Genomic DNA, 27,018 nt, shown 5'->3' with positions numbered 1-27,018 from the left:
AACAATTTGTTTTGCAATCAATCGGTACTTAATTGGCGTTTCGTTACTTTTGTTTTAATTCTAGGAAATGGATCTTATAGAAGTCCTCTGGAAGCAGGACGTCGATCTTGGCTTCACGCTCGCCAATGCAGCCCTGTCTTCCGCTTCGGAAGGAACCAGCTCATCGACCGCGGAGGGAGCATCTGCTACCAACATCAAATGCGATACTGAGGATGATTTGGAAAAGCTGAAGGTTTTGCTGGAGATAAAAAATGATAAGGTAATAGTACCTTGTCGCTGTTGCGGATTGGAATCTGTTAATGCCCCATTTCCTCGTGCTTGTATGCTTGTAGAACGCCGATTATGAAAAGCATCGCGAAGCTGCGGATGAGAGCAGCTTGGTCGATCCTTGGGCAGGACTATCTTACACAATCGACACGGAAACAGGTGAGTGAAGCGATAAGATATGCTCTCTACCATTAGTTCCGCGTGGAAGCGTAGGGCTCTGCATTAGGCGTATGATTATATCGGGCTTTGTTTTCCTTCGCCAATAGCGATTTGATTAAGCTCATTCAATGAAGTAATCACACAACGTAACCTGTTTGTGCCTGGCTGAACCTTTCACCCGATGTAATGAATAGCGCTTTGTACGGGCAAAGAATGGACTGTATGTTTGCTCACGGCTGGCAGTGAAATTTATCCTGTGCCAGGCGAACGTCAAACAGACAAGGGCCAAGGATCAACGACGTATCATAATTTCGGGCTCTATTAAATATTTAGATGGTTTCTCGCGTTGAAGTCAAGCAAACATCGCTGGTATTTTGATAGCTGCAATGGCAGCTAGGTTGGGCTTTTGGCGCAGCATATTCGTTTTTGTAGATGTTTGTTGAAAATATTTTAAGGGAGGGTTGTTCGATTTTTGTAAGCAAAATGTTTGATTTTTTAGTTTAATGGAAATTTGGTGATGAATAGTTATTAAACCATCAATTCCAAGGGGATTGCCATTTTTTTTTGCGAAAGGTCGAAGATACTTACTTCCATAAGGTAAGGAGGAGCTACACATATATAAGTTGCATCAATATTATTATAACAGATTTTTCTAATTATCTGGTTCTTCGTCATTCTGGGTCTGTCTGGTGTTATTCGTGACTGTTTATGATATAAATTATCCAATACCGTCTTGCTTTAGTTTTCCATATGCCAATTTCAGTTCATTCTGCGTGTTGTTGAGTCGAGATTTTTTTATTTCTAGTTATATCGTGTTTCATCAGTCGTCATAAATATTAAATATATTAAAATTGAAAAACAAAAGTATCTTAATTAACATCATAGCATGGGTTATAAAAACTTCAATTCATGTCTTTTGCGGCAATAAACAGTTCACCGCAGTGCAGAAGACAGCATCGAGTAGAAACTGTGTAAAAACACAGAGCAGATATGCTCGCTTGCTTCATTGTGCTTGGCGCACGCCATCATACAGCCCATAGCACGACTGTGGTTGGCTTCCAGCAGTTTTCCAATTCTGCGGCGAAAAAAGAACCACCACTTACCCGCCTGTCCCTTTCGTGGGGCCTCCACTAAGCTGTCATTGTGGGAGCAACATGATATTATTTGATGTGGTTCCACTGGGGTTCCACCGGCTCCAACGCGCGCTCCCGTGAGGCACGACCCCAAAGCGTGTGTATGTATGCCTGAACAGAGAGGAAAAATGCGATAAAGAAAATAAAACACGAATGAGAAAACGCGCCCGGGGAACGACGATGGTTCTCGAATAAAGGGATCGTTGATTGCCGCTGAATTGTGTACACCCATCGTCATCAGTCTGTCAAATTTAGTACGGCGTTGGCGGTGGTGGTGGTGGTGGGTGACGGTGGCAGCGGCGGCGTTTCTGTATCAGCGGCCATATTAAGCTAAGGAAGCACACGGGCCGTAGAGTGTCGCGTTCCGTTCGTTACTAACACACTCGCCGGTATCGGGGGCCGTATGTGCTCCGCGTCCTTTTTGGTTCGGCCGCCGTGGCTCAATAGGCCTTGTATATGTTGGCCGTGTATATGGAGCAGCAAGGGAGATATATAATTCGGCTTTCCATTATTTTTCGGTGAAAACTGCAAGTTCATTTCACGTTCATTTTTCATTCCGTTCTTCTCCCGGACGCACAGCTATGCGTCGTACGGTCGGGTCGTTTCGAACGGAACCGCGCAATGATGGTTATGGTAGAAGGCTTTTCGCCCGTCCATATTCGCTCCCTAGCCAGCAAACTGCTATCGTAAAGACGTTGGAGCCGACGATGAAGATCGACGATCCAAGCGTACGTTCGCCGACCATGTGGTGCTTAGTTAAAAAATGAGTTTTGTGCTCGTTACTGTCGTGCACGAAGGAGCAAGGTTCTAATGTTTGTGTTCGAAGTTTGAAAAGTATATCGTAGTGTGGGGTGGATTTTCCAAGCATTTTTTTTGTTATTCGTTGCAATGATTAATTTGAAATATTCAGGAATGCTTTACCTAGTACCTGATATCAATCTTGAAAACCTTACTATTATTGAATCTTTAGCAGATGAACAACTATTCAGAGTTTTACTTATTGCATTATGTCGTTTAATAATTGAAAATTTAAATTCAAGTAGTCACGACTTTTGAGATCAATTGCTACAATACATTTAATTGTGCAAAACGATTAACTATAGTGCACTAAGAACTTTTCAACTAACCCGTATGATTGCATTTACGGTATGTGCGATGTGGTAAGTGCTGGCGAAGTATTGTATAGTGGCTTAATAAACCCCGACAAGAGAAAAGTAGTACGTTCGTATGTCACTGGGCAAAGGGCGAAGGCGAGAAGGCGACCGAGTATTATTAAATGTATCATCTCTCGGGGCATAATATGAACGACGCCACACGACCGAAACGGAAACGTGGAGTCGAAGTGGAAATCGTTTGGAAGACGTTCGGGAAAAGCGTTGCTTTGTTTCGCGGTATCATCAATCAGTAAAAGGACATGTCCTGCCATCGGTAAAGTGGAGTAGCAGGGTGTGTGGTAGCAGGTGGTACAGCGGTAGAAAATGGAGAATGGCAGCAGTATTTATTCTTGCCAAACATTGCGCTCTCTCTCTCTCTGTACCATGCTGGTAGAGGTTCGTTAAGGATTACTTTTATCGATGCAAAGGGCGTTGAGCAAGACATGGAAGACAGATTTTGGGTAGCAATTTCGAAGCGGAAATGTACAGCTTCTAAAGCATCAAGTATATCCAGTCGTTTGTAATGTATGTAGTGTAATTTTGTATCTTAGAGTCGAAAACATTTATTATTTATTCTTTTTCTAAAATGATCGTAAAAGAAACTCAATCAAAATCTTTATGTGTCGCTGGTACTTCTTACAATGAAGGAAACATATTATCTCAAACTCTCTGGCTACATTAAGTACTCAGTTGGATTGTATGGCTATTGTTACGCTTGGTTAGGCACACAGATGACGTTAAATTGGATTCTGATGAACTAAAATTAACCTTTGCACTCTACTGGTTGATACTTCTAATTGATTTTGATCTCAGAATTTTGCGTCAGTAGAACATGAGTTTGTTGATTGACATAGCTTAACTAGGGGAGTTTTAATTTCCATTTTATTTGATGTAACTTATGTACTAAACTTCTTCTAAATCATTATATCGCCTCCCTCGATTGCTTTAAACAAGAGCTATAGTGTAGTATTAACATTTTCATCGAAATATAATGTATGCGGCCATTTTGCTTCTAAATAATGGCATTGCAATGTGTTAAAGATAACTAACAGTTAGGCAAGGCAGCCCGAAGACGCCACAGGTCTTACATCAAAATAAGATAAGCAACTTGTCGATTTCAATAAATCCCTCAAATCTCATGGGTTTTAATGATGGCGAAAATATCGTAGACTATTAATAATTTGCATTATGTATACTTGATCCATGCTATATTAGATGTAGGCTTATTATACAGAAGAAAAAAAGTTTTATTCTATAAGCTAACGTCGCATAAATCTAAACGCAATCTATTGCGCTTTCACTTGCCTGCTTTTGTCTGATAAAAGCCTAATCTAAATGATTGGTATTTTGATTTATCATAGATGAGGAAAAAGTTTTTCAGACATTGATAAATTATATCCATTGTCGAGGAAACAAAACACACATACACACATACACCCATACCCATACTTCTACAAGTTAATGGTAAGGAAGTGTGCTATTACCATGCAGGACGCATCGTAATGGAGACGGGAAAAATTGCGCTGCCGCAAACAATCACTGCGCATGTGCCCTATCACGGGCAAATATGTGATGTTTTCACATACGATTTGGGCGGTACTTGTACGCATTCGGTATTAGATAGGTACCTCCTTACGGTGAGCTATCTTCCGGTTAAAGATCATAAAAAAATGCTTTGCAAATGATTTTATTCGCCTTCTTTATCAGACAATTTATCATTCAGCATGATGTGACGTAAAAAAATTAACTTTGAAAGTTATATTACATGTAGTGCATATTTGCAATTATTGTACTCCAAAATATCATCAAAACTATGATGTGTGATTTGCTGCCTGAAAGCATCCATTCTAGTTGTTTATTAAGTTAATTTTGTTTTAATAACAAAAGTATTTGTTCGTTGAAAAAGGAAGCTTTTTCAGAATGGCAGGTCTTTTGTTGTTTTAAATTATAGCAACACGGACATGCCGTTCCTTTCGAATAAGAATAACATCAGAATTCAAAAGTCAATAGTCCGTTAATGTTAATGAGATGTTTGAAAAAATAAAATGTTCTTCTTCTTCTTCATTCTTGGCCTAACGACCTCTCACTCATAGGCATGCCTGTCATTTTTGGCTTACTAGACTTATCGTTACCGCATAGTTGGATAGTCAATCCTCACAATGAGGGGAATGGCCGGGATGAGATTTCAACCCCGATCCAGCCGTGTGAAGACCGGTGCCGCTGTCACATCTACCACCGGGCCCAATAATGTCCTACCTACCTTAATTTCAACTTTGAGAGGTCTTGCCCTTCCATTGCAAGCTTCCTTGAATTTATTCAGTTTCATTCAACTAAAATAGTCATTCATAGTTATGGAGGGACGGTCCGGAAGGGATCAGTAAGCCTATCCTGTCGTGAAAATGACCAGCGCAGCTATCTTTTGGCCTTCAGACCGCCTCTGATATGCAAGCTCGTGTAATATCAGTATATTGCGAGGATTTGAAAAAAAAATTCAACAATTATCTTTAATAATGGTGTCCAGGATTTATTCATTCTTTGTTGTTGTATTCGTAAGATAAAGCATATTAAACTGTTTATATCTATTTACTAGCCACTGCTTCAATCGATGCTTAATGCAAAGTAAGAAATCATTGTTAAGATACGATTTCGTTCAGAAATCCCTTAATTTTATTTTATCTCTTAATTATTCTTGCTTGACGTGTTGTTTGGCACTATATCCTCGAAATATGTCTGTTTACCATCTCTCTGACTTCTATTGATTTGATTTTATCCGTAGCTGGATAGTCAATCCTGCGCACGGAGTGTCGGTCTAGATAGGATTTGATCCCCAGTCCTGCAGCTGATTCGGCAGTTTATTTTATTTTATGACAATACCATAATGCCTAGTATGACTAGTTTTGCTTGGTGCTATTCTGAAGACTTAAGATTCCGCGGAGTCTTAGATATATAGGCAATTTAGTGTTCATTGAACGATTGAGAGCCTATCAAGTGTAGTAAAACAGCAATCCGAGAAAATTTATTCTGAATTTGACTCGGTTGTACATTGTTTGGAGAGTTTTGATTCAGATAGATTGCTAGTACAGATGACTGTAGAACGTAGTATCTGTTGAAAATAAGTTTTGATTTGGGTTGAAACAATAGCAAAACCTATCTTTTTCCTTTCTCACGATAGGTTAGTTTTCCTCATAATGATCTAGTCTCCGTTGTTTGTTATTACCTGTTGTGATAAAGGGGAAATAAAGGACATATGAACAATATCTTTGATTCATCGACATTCGTTTAGGATACAGTCAAACTTCATCAAATGGGCATGCGAAGCATTCACAGAATCGCAAAGATATTATACTTCGACCAACAATAATGCAAGTTTAATTATTCAGTTGCGTATTTGTTGGTATTGCAAATTAACGTAATTTAATAGAATTCTCCCACACCGTTTGAACGGTTTTCCTCAATAATGATACCGTCTCTATTAGCATCTCACGGAAAGTTGAAGATTAAATATGACTGACACTTTTTTTTTACCTTCGTCACGGTTGTGCAGCACAAAATTTGGATGATCTGCTACTTTCGTGACCGCCGAACTCTTTCAATGAATGGGAGAGTCGGTCTGTAGTGTCGACCACTCGTCAGAAGTGGTTCGAAATCATGCTCTCCATTGTAAATATTGGCCACAATGTTGACGTAGTATCGTGTTGCACTGTGGAGGGTGAGCATGAACCTAATTATGATACTAGAGTAACTGCAAACGGTGGTTCTCTATGTAGAGTCTCTCATGTCCGGATTAGAGCAAAAGGCCACATTTGGACAGGTGAATGAATTCTACATTCAGCTGAATGATTCTAGGTTGAATATACTGACATAACATTGCGAAATATCGAAGACTCGTTTCAATAAGAAAATCATAAACTCGGGCAAGTTTGGGGGCATTGAAGGATAGTGATTGATTTGTTATCCTTACCATCATAAACAGTTGTTTTCAACTAAACTAGAATTACCGAACATTATGCTGATATGGAGGCTCATTTACTTATATTCCAACACTCAGTATGATTGTTCAAATTAAAATTCCTTCGCCATGAGAACGTTCTTATTGTAACAATAACTTGAAGAATTCAAACACAACAGAGTTTATTAAGCGATGCAGGCCTGTGAAAAACCCCCGAAGCTATCGGATAATGCGAACTTCATTAGAGTCTAGCCGTTTGAAAACTGTTCAAAAGATGGTAACGATTACGAACGATTCGTTACGGAGCCAGGAACACCGCATCGGCACAAAACGGCGGGCTCACAAACGTATTAAACGAATCGAAAAATGAATTGTTCCCCCCGTGGATTATTTCCCATTATAAATTATGAGCCCTCCAATATTTGTCGTGTGGGGCTACCGCTCGGAATGCCGAATTGGTGTTGGCCGAATCAAGCTTGGCTCGGGGCTTTGCTCCCATGCGGTTTTCGATCGAACGAATTAAACACGCTCGACGACGGACGTATCCTTCGGCTCTTCAGTTCGATCCCCGAGCCGAGTGGTCCGGCACCATGGTATGGATCGATTTTGATAGCATTTGCAGTCGTTTAGTGTAAAATAACAGCGAGCGAATTGAAACGAATAAAGGGAAATGTAACAAAAATGATGGCGCACCGGCAGGCGCGTTTTGTGTGTAAATACAATAAATGAATAAAGACGGAGTAAAAAGAATACGAAGATTAAAGGGCAAAACATGAAATATGCACTCACACACACACACACGCATGTCGACGACGCGCACACAAGCAACCAACGCTCAGCAACAAACCACGCCTTCTCCGTGGAGTGCGCCTTTCGCACGAACAAACATGGCACAGGGCTGTAGCGATGTAGCGTGTGGCGACCAGCATGGCTGGCTTGCGCTGCTCTAGTCGGAGTTGCGTTACTACGACATCCCATTAGCTCTAGCCGCTTGGTGTGGCGGCCGTATGGCGGAAGATGTTAATGGTAGTCCTCTTTATGTACGTTTCGCTCATATGATTAATATCGCTTGCCAAGTGCAGATTTTAGTATGAACCTTCTCATATGTGGGAAACACGTTAGGGGTTCCTCCTCGCTCGTCAGCAGCTCTTGCCCGTTTGTCGGCCAACCTCGAGATGATTCTGTACTAAGAATGTTGGTCCGCTCCTCTTGGAGGGAGAATGATATGTATTAGCGACATAAAAGATACACCAATACAGTGAAGCACAAGGCTACCAACACTCGGACAATATTCTTCAATTTTGTGGTGTGTGTGTGTGTATGCAAACTTGAGCGACACATAAACCCGGCATTGGTTTAGTTAGTTTCTCGGCTGCTTGTGCCTTTTGTGGCTGTTCGGATGATATGTATTGAGCATTGTAATACCGGCCATATAAGCGCAGACCCACACATGCACACATGCGGGAGACACGGCCTGCCATGGATATGGACGACCATATTTACCACGACGGGTTGGTCCACGAGTGTGTTGGTTGGAGGGCAGCAGGTTTTTCTCTCCTTTATGTTCGATGCCTTTTTTTCTCTTGTTCCTGCACACAACACAACGATAATCAGAGCGTCTCCGTCCACCAACACCAACACCACCGTGACCGTCCCGTTCCTTTCCCTTCCTGCCGCACGGTATTAGACACACTCATGGGGTCATCTTTGTGCAGAACATTTTTCCTCGAGTCATTATTACATGGTGATTTATATTGTGTGGTTTGTTGTTTGGTGCGCGCTCTCTGTGTGAAGACTGTGTGCCGTTCTAGTCGTTACTTCCTCTTTTGGTGGTTGGCCGATACGCCGATGGCAAAGATGGCGCTACTCATCGCCGCATAGTGGTCTGGTTTTCGCTGATGCAGCATTTTGATGCACCTTTCCGATTGCGATGCACTTGGGTGCGACAAAATTGCGATGTGCGTCTTAGTTGAGAGCTTTGCACCGTGAAAAGCGTGCCGTGTGTGTGCCGATTGTGTGTGGTGTGCAATGTGTTTTAGCGTGAAAGTTGAATTACTACTGATTACGGAGAAGAGTGACAAAGTGTTCTGTTCGTGTGGGTTAAACAAATTGTTTAAAAACAAATTATTCTTACTGTGGAGAATGTAAAATGTGAATAGCCAATCGACTAAGATACATACAGCAGTGGAAAGGTGAGCTGGAACAGTGCAGTGAAGTAGCAACAATATAGTCAATGCAAGTCTTGTCCGTTCCATCTCTAGCGTGCATACCAGCTAGTCTACTAAGACGAAGCAAAAGTGTCCAAAATTTACCTAAACGAATCGTGCTATTCATTGCTCGCACTATCAGTGTTTTTATGTGAAGCAAAACCGTATGCTTGTGTGTGGCTAATCAAATGCTTTAAAAGAGTAATTTGTGTCATATAAGTTCTATAGCAGAAAAGCATTATTTCGCAGTTGACATAAAGAATCTGTAAAGGTACGTAGTTTTTAGGAATTAGTTTAAAAAGAGGACTAAATGTTGATTAAAATTTAATAATTAAATGATATGTGTGTTATATAGACATGTTCTACGTTATATACCACATACGCAAGAATCCTGATTGAAAAGAGTCGAAGTTAACTTGTCTAGCGACCTAGCATCTCACCAAAACCTATTTTATAACGGAACTACATTACAAGAAATATTGTTCTACTTAAAACTTCTTGACTAGCAATACGGCCAGGCCATTCTTCATGAGTATAAAAAGGTCTTGACTAAGAAATTAAGTCCTTGCGGATGCTTATATGAAACTGAATGTTATGTCAGTTTTATTTGCACAATAACTTCTTATTGAGCAATACGGCCGTTCTATCTGCATAAATAAAAACTTCTTATTTCATGTCATTTATATGGCGTTCTAGAAGTATTCTTCAATGATATCGCCACCGATAGGCTTTACTTCATTCGCAATCACCCAAAATAAACGTTGCAACATTGCTTAGCTATTTCTGAGCCTCAGCGAAAGTCGCTACTCCGGCTCGGACACAACATGTTTGCATGAAGTTCTCCGATAGAGGAGTTATCAATTAAAGGAGAAATCCATTGGGCTCTTATGCGATTTCTGCTAAGTTCAGTTGGTCAGAAAGACATTTTGATCTGTGTCGTCAGCCGCTCATATTGAATGATTGTCACATGGATAGCTTCGTCTCAGACTTCAACAGCGAATTTTGTATATTTATGTGTTAAGGGTAGTCTTCTAGTGTGTTAAGGGTAGTTTATTCGGTTGCTCTGGCTCAAAAAGTCTCGACGATAAAACCAAGCCTGCTAGTTGTTTTTCTGTTGCTCTCGGCGATCACACAACAATTTTGGGTGGCCAGAATCTGTCCCTCAGAATGGAATGGAAGGTTTGCCCATCTCCGCAGATGGGATAATGGTGTAAAAATCAAATCAGTTTCAGCAGATGGTCAGAATGTGCCTGGATATTTACAAGCTCCTCGTTCAAGGATACAACTCATAGAACGAAGAAATATTCAATTGCTGCCCCTCGACTGTGTTGTTCATAATTGCTCCATATCAATTGATAAACTCTTAACGTTTTGTCTTTATATAACAACCATCTTGCAAAAGCCAAAGGACGGTTTGGTGGATCGCAAGGACACAGGGGTCAATGCATTAAAAAATCTTCAAAGTCAAATTCATTCATTTCATTTTCAATTCATTTCAAAAAAAATTCAAAGTGATTGCCCAATTATATTTAATACTGTAGATCGGTTGTCTTGTAGTGTTGTTTCAAATAACAACGCAATTCATGGCTTTGAAATATTATTAACTCCTGAATCAGAATCTCTTCTTCTGAGTCTGAACCTTTTATATAAAATGATTGCTTCTTAGCATATGCATGAGTTAGTCATATCATGGAATATTACATAATACAATTAAAATAAGTTTAAATTCATTGTCTTCCATATCACCCATCTTCAAAATCATGGCCAACAATTGAAGCCATTTTCAACATTAATTGAATTGTAAAAAAATATACCATAAAACCCTTTTGAATAACAATGAGAGGTTTTTTTCCTCAATTTTTCGGGTACCTTTGCCCGAGAATGTTCGACACGTTCAAAGGTCGAGAAAATCCTGTTCGAAGGGCAACATCCCATGCCGCACTGAATTGAAACGGTTTGTAAGGGTTCTTTGAAATTTTAAACATCCTAAAGGTACAGCGAACAGTTTAATAAGCACGGTCACGTTTTCCTTTTTCCAATAACTGTATTAAGTGCATCCATGGCTCCTTGCTGTGGTGGCAGCTGTAAAGTGGCCATTTTTCCACACTTTGTACTAGATTGCTGTTGGCTGCAACATCTCTATTCCCTAGAGGGAAAATGGAGGCACATTATTTATTACAAGAATGGAGGAGAGTAACAAAAAAACTGGATTGAAAGGAAAGCTTCCCAACGACGGTCGCTTTATTCGTACCCGATATGCAGGAAAGAGCGAGAGCGCGAGAGTCCGCTTCATTAATTATGTTTCGGGCCGGCGATGGCTTCTCATTTATTTTCAATATTAAAAATATAATGGGAAAAAATCTAACAGCGAGGAAAAAGGTCCTTTTATATCTGCTCGTCCCCAGCAGCAGCAGCAGCAGCAGCAGCTAGTGTAGGACTTCCACGGACTACGGATGTACCGGGCTCGGATCCCTCGAGCCGCCGTGCATGTGTTTGTTCGGATCATTAATCAATTTTTCCTTATTCAAATCCCACACGAAGATTCCCTAGTTTTATTGAACTGTCGCCGTGAAGACATCGGAACCATTAGTCATATTTTTCTGACATAGCCCGCTTTTGCTGGCTGCCCGAACCATGTTCTGTTAATGAATGTTTTGCAAAATAAAATAATAAAAACCCACGGTGGTAGAATTTTTGATTGGCCAAGTACAATACTAGGTAGAAAAACCACTCGCTATGTTAAAATGTACGTGGAATAAAATGGCGGCTGGTAAAGGTTTCCCGTGAGCGTCGCATTGAAATCGTTTCGTTATTCGTACTGTTCAAGTTGTTGCATTTCTTGTATCTTACAATGGTATGATTTGACTTTTTTTTGGATGAGAAACTTCAATACAATTTACATAAATATCATTTAAAAAATATGATTGAATATTAAATTATTTTTAAGCTTAAAGAATGTAGTTTCATCTTAATATTTTTGTGTTGTTTCTTTCAAGTTCTTTGGATCGCGTTTATTGTTTACACAACAGGACCGAATAATAAATACTAATAATAAACAGGACCTCACGCTAGCTTCAAGTTACGGAAAAGTTGAGGAAACTAGAAAGGACTGCTTTAAGATCTGTCGCCGCTGTTATGCCAATTCGTAGTGCCAGTAAAGAGCATTTTGGAAAACGTTTTTCTGTTGCTTTATAACACTTTTAATTCTATTTAATCGTCATAATTGCTCAGAACGACACAAATGTTAAAGTTGACTTTCTTTACCGAACAGATTCACTATCAATATCCTCACAAAACGTTCAAATCGGTAGCAGCTGCTGAACTACATCCGACGGAGATTTGTGTATCGATGATATGATGATGCAGCAACTCACCAAATTGCCAATAATCGAAACCAACGATGTTCACTTTTATTGCTCATTTCATTAACCATCGTCAGACTGCTGTCGAATTTTACTTTCGATGGGTTACGTTCCGTATCTTTCTCTCGCTTCCTTTCTCTCTCTCTCTCTCTCTCTCTCTCTCTCTCTCTCTCTCTCTCTCTCTTGAAGGGAGTGTTGGTATTGGCCGGGTTTCGTTCGAGCGGTGGAAAATGAAACTGCGGTCTAATGAAAAGATTACCAAAATTGATCGCAACCCAATTCTCCAATTTCAGTTGAATAATAGTTTCGTACGCAAACCGCAAACAGGTAGGAACGATGGAAAAACTCTCGGAAGCAAGTGGAAGCATCGTTCGTGGGGTTGTATCGTTTCTGGGGAGACGCTCAAGTGTACTTGAGCACAACCGAGGGTACTTTTTGGCCTGCCGAGGTATGATGTGTACTGTTTGTGGCGCCCTGGCGTTCCAAGTGCTGTGCTTGATGGGGGCAAACATAGATTTCGATAAAACAAAAATTTTTTTTTTGGAAGACATTTATCACAAAATTTGGTTATTTGTGAAATGTATTGAGCTTTTTTCTTTCTTATCCAAATTAAGTACCTAGCAAATTCTGCATGACGTAAAACAATTGTGCAGGCTCTGGACAAAAATGAACAAATAACATACTTTAAACGTGTAATCAAGGCATCAGACGTATCAAACCAAGCGTATAAAGGAAATCAGAACAATAACTTTAAAAGGACAGAGAGATGCAAAAGAAGAAGAGAGAGAGGGAAAAACAAATTCCGGCGGGGAATGAGAAAAAAAGACTAATTTAAAAACATTTTGGTGTGTTTTGAAGTTGAAGGTTATTTTTCATAATTGATTTCTATGTACAACGCAAACGGCTGAAGCCGACGAGATGTATATAGCAGGCAGCCACCAAGCAAGTGGAGTTAGACTTGGGCACGAGATTTGTTTTTTTCCTTTCGTTCGCCTTCTCAATATTCGACAACGACTAAACACGCTCACGATCATGAACGAGGATCGTTTATTTACGTTACGATGGTGGTGTGTAAGAGGGAACGAGCATGCAAGACACCTCAAAACCCGTCGATTGCCAAAATGGCCCGCAGAACGTGAGTAAGAAAGAGAGAGCGGAAAATTAGAGGAAGATTTTCGAACAGGAGAATAAAAAAGAAACAGCTTATGTACAATTATCTATAAGCCGCGGCAAAAAGCACGCCATCGTGTAAAAACCCCAACCCAAGACGAGTTCGCGTTTGACGTTTGTTTTGCCGGGCCGGAGATTCTCTTGGGCCAATGTTTGATCCTCGTCGATGGCCAGCGAATGAAGAGGATCCTAAGCCCGGCCGGTGTTCAGCGTGTAGTCGAAGTGCACGATTGTGCGTCGATTCGGCTAATTGGAAAATATAGATTGTTGGTGTTCGTTATGTTTTTCATCAACCGTCATTCGTGCGTTTGGTGCGTTGGAGCTATCCAATTTTATTGGCGGTTCGGCTAGCTTTATTATTAACGAAGTAGTTACAAGGTTCGCATATCTTTCCGCAATGTTGCAATATTGAAAATAATCCGGTTAAGCCGTTGGAAAACTGCGTCGGATTTTGAAATTAGTGCTTGAAAATTAATGATGCAAGAAAGTGACACAACATTTAATGATGTTATTATTTTCTTATTCACTACACCCAGGGAAGTTAAGAAAATGTATCTAGATTTTCATGTGTTATTTTTCTTTGAAATAATTGGACTTGTCAAATTTGCTAAATCATCTCAAAACGAGCTGCAAGATTTTACAATTGAAAGAGATTCTTAGGATATTTTTGTAGTTTTTTTTAACTCAGAGACTTAATCAAAATAAGGAAATATATTTAACTTAAAACATACAATCTAAAGCTGTTAAATGCATCATATACTGTATCTTGTATCTTCGCAAACATTATCTGAATTAAACAGTGACGCTACGAGTACGACTTCCAGTACAAATTGTATATTTTCAGTAAAAAAATTAAACGAACGAACTATTTTACAACGATTGGGAAATGATTCCAGATTTTCCACTTATTTTTCAATATTCTATATCAGATGTATTTTATCGCGGGTGTTGTTAGATGTCTTCCTATTTTTCTAACTATTTTCACTCAAGAAGTTTAATTAAATTGATCAAACTCGTTGTTGGATTAGGTCATTTTCTCCGCATCAGAATATTTGCGAATCAACCAAGATAGTCACTATCATGGATGGGATGAAGATAGGTGATAAGTTGGTCGCAATCATGGATAGGATCAGGAATGGAGGAGTATTATAGGCACTCTTGAACTTGGTATTTTTGAAAATTGAATGTAGCTGCTCTCGTCAAAGTTGATTTTGGATTAAATTTGTTAAAATAAGATCTTATTCTCGAAAAAAAACTCTTTGTATGTCCCCTTAGCGAGCCACGGACATCCATCCTGAATTCTTCTGTTATCTTTGCAGATTGTTGAAACCACTTGAAGCCTTTTGTTTGCTTTCAGTGCATCAAATTATCACAGTGTACTTACGTTTTTTGGAGCGGTTCGGTGGTAGAGGCGAAAGCGGCGCCGGTCTTCACACGGCAGGATCGGGGTTCATATCCCATCCCGACCGCTCCCCCGTACGTAGGGCTTGATGACTACCTTGCTACGGGTAAAATCAAGGCACAGAAAGCCAGAAAGGGCAGGCCGAGACCTAACGAAGTTGTAGCGCCAAAAAAGAAAAAGAAGAAAACTTTCTTTTTTATGAAATCTTGTTTTTCTTTTAGAAAGATAGATAATATTGGCTACAAAAACAGCAAATCAGAAAATAGACAGAACTTTGGTTGGGCGACGCGGGAAGAAAACCTGTTAAAATAGTTCTATTATCTGGCTATCGGAATAAGTTCCTTCCAAAGCTACGACGAGAGTTTTTAAGACTCTTCCATATCTTTAAGTATCTTATCTACTCCTGGTTTCTCTTCAGAAAGGATACTCTGGACTTACTGTTATCTGATTATTTTTTAAATACTCTAACATCTTAATAATATACATAGAAATGATAAATGTTGGCGGACCTTCAACTCTCATTCGTTTATAAGCAGTGCGTAAACAACTAACCCTGATGTTGTTCTCTCTATACAAAACACATTTGATGCCTTAAGGCCTTTTTCTTGGCCCTTTGTGACGCATTAAATCATACTTTTCTGTGTGTTTCATTTTTTTTTCTTTTCGTTTCATTTATTGTGCAATAAACACATGTTGGAAAAATTCTCCACCTACAAATAATTTACACAGCATCTAGAGCGAAAATATTTACCAAGGACGAACAGAGTCGAGACCCAACCATTAAAAGCACGCTTAAACCTCCCAGCATTTGATACATTTTTGAAATAACTTTACGACAGTAATCACTCGCGAGAAATATCTAACAACACCCACCACCAATGCCGCTGACTCATGGGGTGGTACGTGTATGTTGTTGTTTTCCGTCGTCCAACCAAAAGCTTCATTCGCTATCACCCAGGGTCAACCGTAGGGGAGATGATCGTTTCGCTTTTCTGCCATGGTGGCGGAAAAGCGTAACAAATTGGGGCCTCTCTAACAACACACACACACACACACACACACACACACACGCGCGCGAACACACAAAAGAAAAAATTCCTTGCCTTGAGAGGTGGTCCATCGCCTAGTGTCCATCAGTTCCCGGCGTCTTCCCGTCGCAGCTGCTGCCTATGATTGCTTTGCCCAGGCCACTGGGAAGGAATGAAAAAGAGAGCATACGAGCCACGAGAATACGCTTCAGCCCAGCCGATGGGGAAGTTGAAGTTGAAAGACGAAATGCCGACAGAAATGTCGAATCTCCGACGATCTACGGCGATCGAAGCAACTGTGCGTCTTTTCTCCCTGCACTCCGGGACGCGTCCTCTCGGTCGACACATTTTCCACGTTTTGCCCTGGCGTTCCAATCCGATCGATCGATCTCGACAAATCGTTCGAACAAATCGAGATCATGCGACGGGCATGCGTCTTCTTCTCTGTTTATGGCTCTCTTCCTTCACATTTTCCTCATTTCCTCAAGCCATCACTGCCATCACCTCCATATGGGGCATGAACACCACCAAACCTTCTCGAGGTCGGGTGTCGACGTGCTGGAATGGCCAACACCTCCTCCCGCTCGCTCACTCACCGCTTGTCCGTCGGCATCGAGCGAAGCAACACACAAAAAAAGCGTATTACATATTTCGTCCACAAGTTAACTAATAATCAACCGATATCTCATGGATAAAATCAATAAGGAAAGAAATTAATAGCATTCCCGCGGATAGGATTCCCCCGAGAGAGGTTTCTCCCGCCGTCGTTCTTCTCGCTACCTAGCCAGCTCGAACTTGGTTGATGGTTGAAGTTTTGATGTTCGTCTTCTAGCTTGTTTCATGATTGAAGTGTTCCTTAGTTTGTCGTGGTCGTCGTTAAACATTTCCACCACAAATGTGTTGTAACGCGTCCTCGTCGACGCTGGATGGAGCTGGAACTACGAAATGGAAAGGAGGAAAAAAAAACACCAACCAAACGCATCAACACACGCACACAGCTATTTGAGGGGGGGGGGGGGAGGCTCACGTTTGCCAGGGAAATAAAACAGGCGAACAAAATTAAAGTTGATAGAGAGACCTTCATTACATCTGCCGGTGGTGGGATTGGACGATAGAATCGTGATTAAAAGAGAATAATTTCAATCTTCTTTAATCAAACGCGCAACGGTCAAGGTTCTTCTGTCTGAACCTTATAAACGTAGTTCTTCAATAATACTCTTTATTTGCCATTGTGTCCAAAAATTGTATTGGTGACGGTGTATATAATATGCTCAGAAAGCTTATCAATTTAGTTTTGAAGTTATGATAACCCAAATACTTTCTAAACCTTAAGATCTTCAGCGATTTTCTTAAGCACACAGATCATTCATATACTTGTTGTAGAAGTAGTAATTGCAATTATTTCAAATAAACCAGCTGCAATCGTTTAAAATGGAAGGATTCAAGTTTTTTGTCGCATAGCAGTTGATGCAGAAACATAGAAATCTACAACCAAAAACTGGATTATTGAGGACATGTCACCATGTTTTTTTCGTGATAAGGTCTAAACTCCTTTTTCATTAAATTTCCATGAAATTGCCTAATGTTTCTTTTACGTTGTTGTAAAATGGCAGTTAAGATCAGGTGTAGGTTCAAATGAGGATTTTTGGTGTTCTAGACTTCTCGGTTATAGTTTGATCTACATTATTTTTTCTTTTCCCATTCCCTGCATTGTAGGTGAATACGTTTTGAACAGCTCGGACATAGATAACAGCCTGCCACCCCCGTTGGCCGATTTATTCCTGGAGGAAGGCTTAACGCTACCGGACCTCGGCGACACAGTGGTAAGCATCGGCACATAGACAATAGATCCCACGACTGCCCGCGACTCACGCTCATCCTCACTGTCAATCGCACTACAGGTGGACACAATCCCCGAAGTAAAGTCGGATGACAGCGAAAACCTTGAACATCAAAACCAGGACCACGAAGAGCAAGAAATCGCCGAGGTGAAGCGCATCGAGCGGGAGCTGCAGCAAGTTTCGGTGGATGAGATTTGTCTAGGTGGCGCTTCCGGTTCGACGGACGCTGATCAGAGCAATTGCGACGATACCGGAGAGAACCGCGACGCCGCAGCGAACGATTCCGTAGCGGACACGACGACGTCCGACGAAGGCCTCGAAACAGCACCGGTGACCGATGATCTAGAGGACCTCCTTTGCGACATGATGATACAAACGTCGTCCCACTTTCAACATACGCGCCAGAACACACAAGGCTACGGCCATGGCGCCATGAGCAGCTTCCGGCAAACAACGACTGGGGGATCTGGCTACCATCACCATCACCACCATCATCACCATCATCATCAGGTAGGTAGGAGAGGGAGCGAGGAGAACATGGTTGAGTTTGTTCCGTGTGAGAAGCCATGCGGATGACACGGGGATACGGTAACGAAACTGTAGATGTGGATGGGGCAATGGCATAGGCGAGATTGGTATCTTTTTTTTTTGAGAAACGCAAAATGATTTCGATTGTGCGAACATGGAACACATCGACGTGTATCGGAACATATTTTGGTTTTGTTTCGAAACTGAAATTGAACATTTGAGTCCAACAAACAGAATAGTTGATCCGTTTTAATAAGGCTGCTAAATACTCCAATATAGTAGGGCCTATGATGGTTTAAGATTGAAAACTGATTCTGTTTTAACAGCAGAAGATACATAACGGGTAAAGCAATTGGAAAAAAGGTTTTAAAGCGGTAGTCATCTCTTAAAAAGTTGTAAAAATCTTGAGAAGAGAAACTATGCTAAAGGTATAATAAGAATTGCACGGACGGGATGAGATTTGTTTCTTGTCCTGCCGGGCGCTTTCGCATAGACCTACGGACCGTTCCGGCTTACAAGTTGTGTAGTCTTTTTATCAGCTTTTTTATCAGCAATTCTTCTCAAAAAATCCCGAACATTAACCATATGTTCGAAGGCTTTTGGCGAAAAAAAAAACCTTTACGATCCTTAGTGGGTTTTAGGAAAGCATTTGTGACGAGCTTCCCTTTCGTATAGGTCATCATATGCCCTAAAAATTGATCAAAATTTGCATTTATTTACAAAAGGCACGTAAAAACTATAAAAGTAATGGGTTCTGATTGACGTAGATCGCTAGTATGTTCTCTATTTGTCATTAAAGACAATAACAAGATACGATAAGACAAGAATCAACGACAGTAAGAATGCAACATCCTGACAATCATTAACAACATTACAAAGTATCTTTCGATTTGACAACGACCGTATTAAAAGCATGTCAGTACGTTAGATATGCCGATTAATGGGAACTTGCTTTGTGATCCACGGGCTATGGTTCGTAGCGCATCTTGTCGTATCTTCTTTTTTCCCCCAAACGATCAGTCCAATTGATATTGACAGCTACAACGTGCAATAAAAAAATATCACTAAACACAACAGTGGTCGCAGGCATCTAGCCCGCATCTAGCAGCGATCCTGACCGCCTAAGAAGTCGCTGCATGCCTCTCCTGAACCTATCAACGCATATTTAGCGTACGTTATTGATCGTTTGGTGTGTGTATTCTTTGTGTCGCTACCGATAAAAAGCGATCAGCACAAACATTTTGATGGTCGGTCTCTTTACACGATGCATGCTCGCAAATGATCGATTAGAGTGATCTACCGCCGAGTGTTGATCGATGATCGATGGATTGGTGCGTGATCCATAGCACCGTCCACAGCGTAGGTTCGTTCGCTCCATACAAACGGTGGGTGGATGTTGTCCCCGAGGAGAAAGGTAATAAATTATCCGTTTAAAATACACCGCCCCTGGGTTCCAGGACCGCAAATCCCCCGATGCATTGCATGCTTTCTTTTCTCTTCGGCAGAGTCAAGTCGTCGGTAGTGTAATCCTTTTATGCATAAAAAATGATGTGCCCCGACGTGTTTACAATTAATCATTAAATTGCCACTAAAAGCCAGCCAAGCCAGCCAAGCCAACCTAGCGCATCCATTTGGAACTGCTTGGAACCCGCACCTCCGGTTGCCGCCCCTACACACCTTTGCGTGCGCTTTTGCCGAAGAAACACAAGGGACACAAGGGATGATATCCGCAATGTTATCTCCTGTTGTTGCGGTCCCAAAGGCATCCCGGGGTTTTGGAGAGAGCTCTCACCGACGCACTCTTTGGTGATGGTGCTGGCTACTGCTGCCTTTTGTATGGGTGCATTTCTTTATGATGTTTTTTTTTTGTTTCCTCAATTCTTCTTCGTCGATCGTAAAGGACGACAAGTGGAAGATTGGATGAAACAAAACGGGGTGAAAGTGGCGAAGTGGATGGAAGATGGAAGAGCGGAGCAGCACGATTGTTGCACTTGTCTGCGGTTGTTGTGGTCCTGTTTTCTTAGTTCAACCGCTTGACGGGTCGGAGAAAAGTGGTGTGCAGAAGAAGATGGACCTTTCCGAGTCAGAAAGGCAAGATTTAATCGATGCCAGCTACGGCAGAAACTACACGAACTCGCCTGAACCGGAACCGTTGTACCTGTTTTTCCGCACATGCTGGTCGGCCGGTCGGTGGTGATCCTACATGCGGTGACATGTGTACAGAGCGGGAAGCGACAATAAAACAATAAAGGGGAATAGGACTGGATTCTTCGCACCCACCGAGAAGAACCGTGCCTCATTCGATTATCACTCGGTGTGTGTGAAATGGTGTTCGGGTTGTGGGAAGGTGGGAAAAAGGAGCACAATTGGATGAATTATTGCCACTTGCTACTGGTTTTGTTGAGGTTGGGCGATGCTTTATTGCTTGCTTCACAGTGCAAGGATGAACATTAGAGATGACAGAGCGGAGTCACTTATTGTATGTTTTAATTGGTTTGAAAGCTGCTATTATGATTGGGTCATTTACTAACGGTACGTTGGTTTGTAACCCGATTCTCTATCACTTTGCTCAGATATATGGCTGGGGAGTTGAAACAAAAATAATCGCAATATATTAATAATATAAAGCAAATTCTTCAACAACATCGTTTGTAAGATGAGATAGGGTTTTTGAGATACTATAGTGGACATCGTATCAAGAAATCAGAAGGTCCTTGATGGTAGGAGGCTTCCGTTAAACTTTCAAAACTTTTGCGACTTTTGTCTTGGTGGTTTTAGTGAAGAAGGTCTTTTATTGAGTGACGAGATCCCTTAGACGTAGAGTTCCCTTTGGTGGACAATTTTCTAATGTTGGTGAAATCCTTTGGTTGATGAAACTTCTTATTAGACGAAGTCCCAGGTCGCCAGAAGACTCCTTGAATGACAAGATCTATTGAAAGAGTAGACTCTAAAATGATGGACTCCTGACAAAGGCTCTAGGACAGCAAGATTTTTTGGTAGATGAAGCCCCGTAGAAGGCGAAGACTCTTCAAGGACAAGCTCCCTTATACCGAATAGCTGGAATAGATTCACCAGAATAGTAATATTCGAACCATTTTTGAACTCTGTCGAAGATCTACTTATTAACAATAATGCTTCAACAACCACAACACAGTAAAATTTCAGTTCAGAAATAGTTGCAAAAATGATACTTCAGCTTGAACAGAATTGAACAAATAACAGGGTTCCAGTGCTTAGGGATCATCCGGCTAGACATTGCGAAACAAAAACAAAGGGTCATGGATTTGAAAAAACGTCCACCAAATCTAGCTTAAATCTTTGTTATAAATTTGTCCGGACCTTATTTTACCTTAAGAATTCATTTTATAAAATGGTGGATTCACGAAAACCCCCTCCCAATCGAAGATGCGAAACACATACTAAGGAAGAGGCAAGAAATCGTGCTGAAAAACCGATGCGATCGTAATTTGCGGTTATTACATTAATTCTTTTGTCGTGCTTTAAGTTGCTTTACTCAGTGGTGATGCCACCATCTGCAAAGTGCAACATGCCATCGCATCACCTCTATCCTACCGCACCCGTGTGTGTGTGTGTATGTGCACCGCGTAGTCCCTTTTGAACAAAAGGCGTCGCTCGAAAGACGTTTTGCATTTTTTTTTTGGGAGGAAGAAAGAATTTTAAGGAGGATATTTTTTCTTGTTCCACTGGCGCACACACCATCTTGGCATGGAAGGCGCAATTCTCTTTACGCGTTTCCGTCACCATAATTATGGCCGTGGTGCGTTTCGGGTGTCCAGTGTCTGTGCGCGAGACGACGGATTGTGTTCGGCCGGTTGAGAATCGAAACGCGCTGACCACTCTGCTTCCCCTGTGATTACCGGAATGCCGTACCGATGGCTGGTGAGCTGGTCGCTGGTGTGGGTAAGGTTTGCCCATCGCGCTAACCTGTCCGAGGGCCTAGAACGCGGACACGAATGGATGTACCGAAGAATAGCAATAATAATAACACCACGCCACTCTGGAGAGCCGGGAGCGAAGGCAAAAAGAATAACAAAAAATAGAGATGATTTCGATTGATTTTAAAAACGCATTAAGTAAGCGAGTGCCTGCGGGAGGAAAGGCAGCAGGGTACAGACCGCAAGCACCCCTACTCGACCATCGCACCTGAAAGGGCCAATGAGAATTCAAGGAGAGCACGACGACGGCAGTGGCTGCTGCTGCGTGGTGAAGTAAACGTCGGGAAGAAGAGTCTGGCCGAACTGCTGGCGAGAACGAACTCGGTTGAAAATGAAGGCGAAACGGTCGAAAGAACAAGTACGCTTTTGGTACACGCAAAAGGATCGATCGGATCGATCGTTTTTCGTATGGGGCAAGAGCAGTTATGGCTCTGTATTATTATTCGGTTGTTTTGCTTTTCAACCGCCGGGTGACTTCCAGAGCGCGTATGCCCTACATTACGGCACCAGGAAGCCCGACGCAAGCGAGGGAAGATACGATCGGTCGTGAAAGCAATAATAGCGAAAAGAACCAAATAATAACCCCGGCAGGCCCCAGACAAAAGCTGTCTCGCTCTCGCGAGCAACGTCTTCGTCCATTCGCATCCTTAAGAAAAATGGAGACTCAAACACAGTTCTCCGGATCCGGACGAGCAGCACTTGACCGAGCCGAAGAGGCCGGAGCATCGGGTGCGACCGTGTAAACCGACAAGTGTTGTTGTTTTTAAAGTAAACTTGCAAGCTTACTTGGGAGCTTCGGTGTGTTATTCTACGCAGCACACACAGTTCTCGGTATGCCAGGCAGGCAAAGGATGTATCGGAGCAAATGTCCTTTTGGCAAGTGTTATTTTATCCCCCACTCTTGAAAGGTCCCTCGCTCGAGCTGAGCAGGCTGGCGATTCATGAGCTGCTTCAAGATCAGCTCTTGCTTTTCAGTGCATACCTTCTTTCGCTTTGCTCGAGGCTTTGGACAATTTGGAGTGAAATTAGGTTCGGAAAAGCAACACGGATGGGCAAGCTTTTTCACAACCATTCCAAACCGGCTGTTTATTTATTTTCATTATCGTCTTTTTTTATTTTTGGTGGCCCGCTTTATCAGGGTTCGATCAGTGCTCGCTTCGTTTAAGCCGGTTATCCTAGGATCCCATCGACCCAGACACTTGTTCGAGTTTTGGTCGGGAGTGTAAAAGCATTTGTTGCGAGAAAAGATCTTTTTTTGTGTTGTGTAGCATAAAGTATGTTAAAGAACTTAGTTAATGAAAGAGTTCAGTTTGTGATCATGGTTAACTCACGATTACTAACGATAACTAACTCACGATTACCCTCGAAGTAAAGAAGTTTTTAATTTTATAATTGAAGATAGCTTTGTTCTCGGAGACATGGGGTGGTAGTGACGACAACAGCGCCAGATTTCATACGGCAGGACCAAGGTTCAAATCCCATCCGAACCGTTCCTCCGTACTGAGGGTTGACTATCTAACTAAGTGGTATCGTTAAATCTAGTAAGCCAGAAATGACTGGTAAGAGGTCGTTGAACCAAGCAGAGAGAGACAGTTTTGTTCAAAAAATTTGAAACGGCAGTTGCAATCATTTAAAAAACTCATATTGTGTTCGGCAAACGAGAATCAATACTTTGCATTTGTTCTTACGATTATTGAAAGACAAAAACATTGCAATGCAGGTACGCTGTTTCCGTCATTCGCCACCTTTTTCGTTTCGTTTCTGAGTTATACAAAAAAGGCATAGAGGCAATTATACGGTGATCAATTTTATTTCTACATATCGTCCTATCGACACAACCCATTGACGGACGGACTGGACTGGAGAGTGATTTGACGTTAAACGCCATGCTACACAAAGTTCATCACGAGCGTGACCGAAATTTGAACCTCCGCGTAACCAAGCAAACACACACACACACACAAACACAGCCGAGGCGAGAACAAGCTGTTAAGCAAACAAAACAAATTGACTTCAATATGTTTTAACGCCACAAAATGCGATACAGGACGGCTTGTTACCCGTCTGTGTGTGAGTGTTTTTTTTTTTGTTCTTCTGTAAAAAATGAGGAAAAAAAACAAACTATCAATCGATCTTTTGCCCCAAACAATTACCAGCTTTGGTAAAATAATGTACTCGTGGGATGAAAAAAGAATAGAAATTGAAACACAATTACACAAAATCAACGCAAATAAGCAACAAAAACAAACACACCAGCCCGGCGACACGTCAAGTTCACGATCAAGTGTAGCTTTTATCTCGCTACGTTATTGAGCACGGGTCGACACACAATTATTGGAAGCACCGGACAAAGCCAAACGAAAGACTTGTACGCCTCGGTAGACGGCGAACGCATCCAGCAGAATTCGGATTAGGAGAAAAGGACGGAGCTATCGCAGATGCGTGATGCGAGACGAGAGCATCGATCATCACTACCAGCGCACCCTGGAACAGCTACTGCAAAAACGGTTCGGCGCGATATGCAAACCGCGTGTTGCGATTGCGTGCGATTGAGTCGAAGCCTACCGGCGTCACGAACCTTCGAACCACCACTACGCAAATAGAACTGAAGTTTGTGGCTTCTAGGTTGGGCGCAGCAAAAAAAAAAGCATACCATACCACCACCACCACTACCATCCGGCGTACGATCGCGTACGCAAAGCATAGATCAAGGGATGCAGACAGGAAGGGAAAAAAGCGCCCGAGAGAGAGAGAGAGACAGAATAAGAGACGAATCGGTTGTGTTGTGAAGCGGCTGATGAGAGTTTGGCAGGGCTGCGTTAGTTGAATTTAGTGTTGTGTTCTGTTAACACAGTGTTGTTGTAGCCCGCCAAGCTATTGGATTATTTTCGTTTTTCGGTGGTGCAAATCAACGGTGAACGGCGAGTTGCGTACATACACTGCATCTAGATACGATACGATGCTAATGGACCTAGCACGTGGACGAAGGTATTTGATCTGGAAGGAAGCGTAAAGATTTTCCTGGAGCTCTCGTTTTGGGATACGCTTATCGTTAACATTGCGCAATTCTGTTGACTTCCACTCGCTCGCTTCAATCAGGGAGATTTTGTAACGCGTAGCTTGAACATTGAATTTCCTGAAGTAAACATCTACCGAAGGCTTGACCTTTCCTCATCCTCTACGGTCGTGTGAGGATGTGTTTTTTTTTTTTTTGTTAGTGGTTGCTGTGTTCTTGATTCTTGGTTCAAAATTCTGCACCCACCAAGACCGATCACCATCATCATCGGGTCGTGTCCGGCTTGTTGTGTGTACGACCTGTCTTTCAATCTCGATTGTTGGGGTTTTTTTTGTTGTAGTTGTTGTGCTCCACCAACTCCCCACCTGAAAACCTCTATCCTCATCTCGCAACGCAGCCGCAGCTCCGTTGTGTACACGGACTGTGCTCGTTTCGAGCCGGAGTAGCCCCCGCCAAACCAAAAAAAAAAAGAAGTACTGTGCACCAAGAGCAAAAAGGCGCGTGATGGAAGATTACTTCCAGACAATTTTTTTTGTTCAATTAAAAAAAAACACACACACAAACACACACACACGCACAACTAATTTTTGTAGCGTCGTGTAAACCACCAGACGGTAGAATTGCTGAGGCCGCTTTTACCTTCCTGCTGATGAGTGCGTTTGACGTATTTCCCGTAGTGAAAGGGTGTCATATGAGTTTTTTTAAGTAAAATTTGGAATTCTACAGATAAACATACATGCTAGATACCAGTCACTTGCTGGTGAGCTGTGAACTACACTGTTGGCTATGAATAATTACCAACCAGAAGCAAATGGGTTGATACCAGGCCGTCGTAAACGTCGTACGGCTGCTTTGCTAATGAACTGGACCAATGCACGCAATTGTCGCCGGAGGCTTGGAAATGCGAGAAACATTAAATACTCTCCTTAAACAAACATGTTATCAATCGTTATTAGAAGCAAAACGATTGCACGTGCGTCGTGTGCGTCGTCCGCCGTTGCCCAAGGTGGTGAGCACGGGAAGCTGGGGAAAGCCTTAACAGCTAGACAACACTCTTCCTTACTAATGAGTGGCTAATTATAAAGGGGACTGTTGCCTATTGCAGATAATAAGAAGCAAAGGCAGAAGGGAAAAAATAATAAACAGTCGCAGTATCCGCGGGGTCCCGCCTAAACGCTTCCGATTCAATGCGTACGCCGAAGTGTAGTGTACTTGCCGGCATCATCATTCAACGTTAGCTACTCTACCCCATAATAAAGCGAGCGTCAACATCAACCTTGCTGCCTGGCTAGCCGCTACCGAAGGGGGTAAAGGGGGCAGCCCTTAGAGCCCCTCAGCCATCGCCCAATGCGTCGGGTTGGAAATGTGCGGAAGATGCATTCGAAGTGGTCGGTTGGTCGAATTCGATTCCCTGTATTTGAATTTGGCCTATGGAGTATGAAGCGGCCGTACACCTAAATGCCGCTTTTGCTGGGCCCTCGCTCCCTGGCAACATGATGTGTGTGCATGTCGGCTTGACATTGTAAATGTGTGACGTGACCTTGGTGGTAGCGTAAAATTAGAGAGCAAATGATATACAATTAATTTGTTCTAATGTGACCCGTTCGATTGGGGAGGAGCAGGAGCAGCAGCGGGTTGGGGAGCTGTGAAGGGTCAGGTTAAGAGTCGGTTGGGTGGTCAACGGGTGCCGTTTTGTCGGTTGATGTGTCGCGACATCATTGTGGCATCCCCGCGCTTTGACTCGCAATAGTCGTTTTATGTGTCTGTGAGCATTTCTTTTGTTTTATCATAAGAGTTATGTGAATATAGGAAGCAAATTGTTAAACAAAAGCTTTTAGTATTGAGT

The 27,018-nt window shown here is 42.0% G+C and overlaps 1 protein-coding gene across 3 annotated transcripts in view; it reads left to right on the top strand.

Moving 5' to 3' along the window:
• The window catches only part of LOC118511940 (segmentation protein cap'n'collar), a 43,913-nt gene that overhangs the window by 6,181 nt on the left and 10,714 nt on the right, over positions 1–27,018 (top strand). For all 3 annotated transcript variants that reach the window (XM_036055638.1, XM_036055637.1, XM_036055640.1), the window contains 4 exons: positions 65–259; positions 333–426; positions 17,548–17,654; positions 17,733–18,182. In XM_036055638.1, coding sequence (XP_035911531.1) covers positions 65–259; positions 333–426; positions 17,548–17,654; positions 17,733–18,182 — 846 coding nt within the window. The remainder of the gene's footprint in view (positions 1–64; positions 260–332; positions 427–17,547; positions 17,655–17,732; positions 18,183–27,018) is intronic.

Source organism: Anopheles stephensi, chromosome 3 (assembly GCF_013141755.1).
Source record: "Anopheles stephensi strain Indian chromosome 3, UCI_ANSTEP_V1.0, whole genome shotgun sequence".
Lineage (NCBI taxonomy): Eukaryota > Metazoa > Arthropoda > Insecta > Diptera > Culicidae > Anopheles > Anopheles stephensi.
Note: the sequence above shows the minus strand (reverse complement) of the source record. Positions and strands in the feature narration are given on the sequence as shown.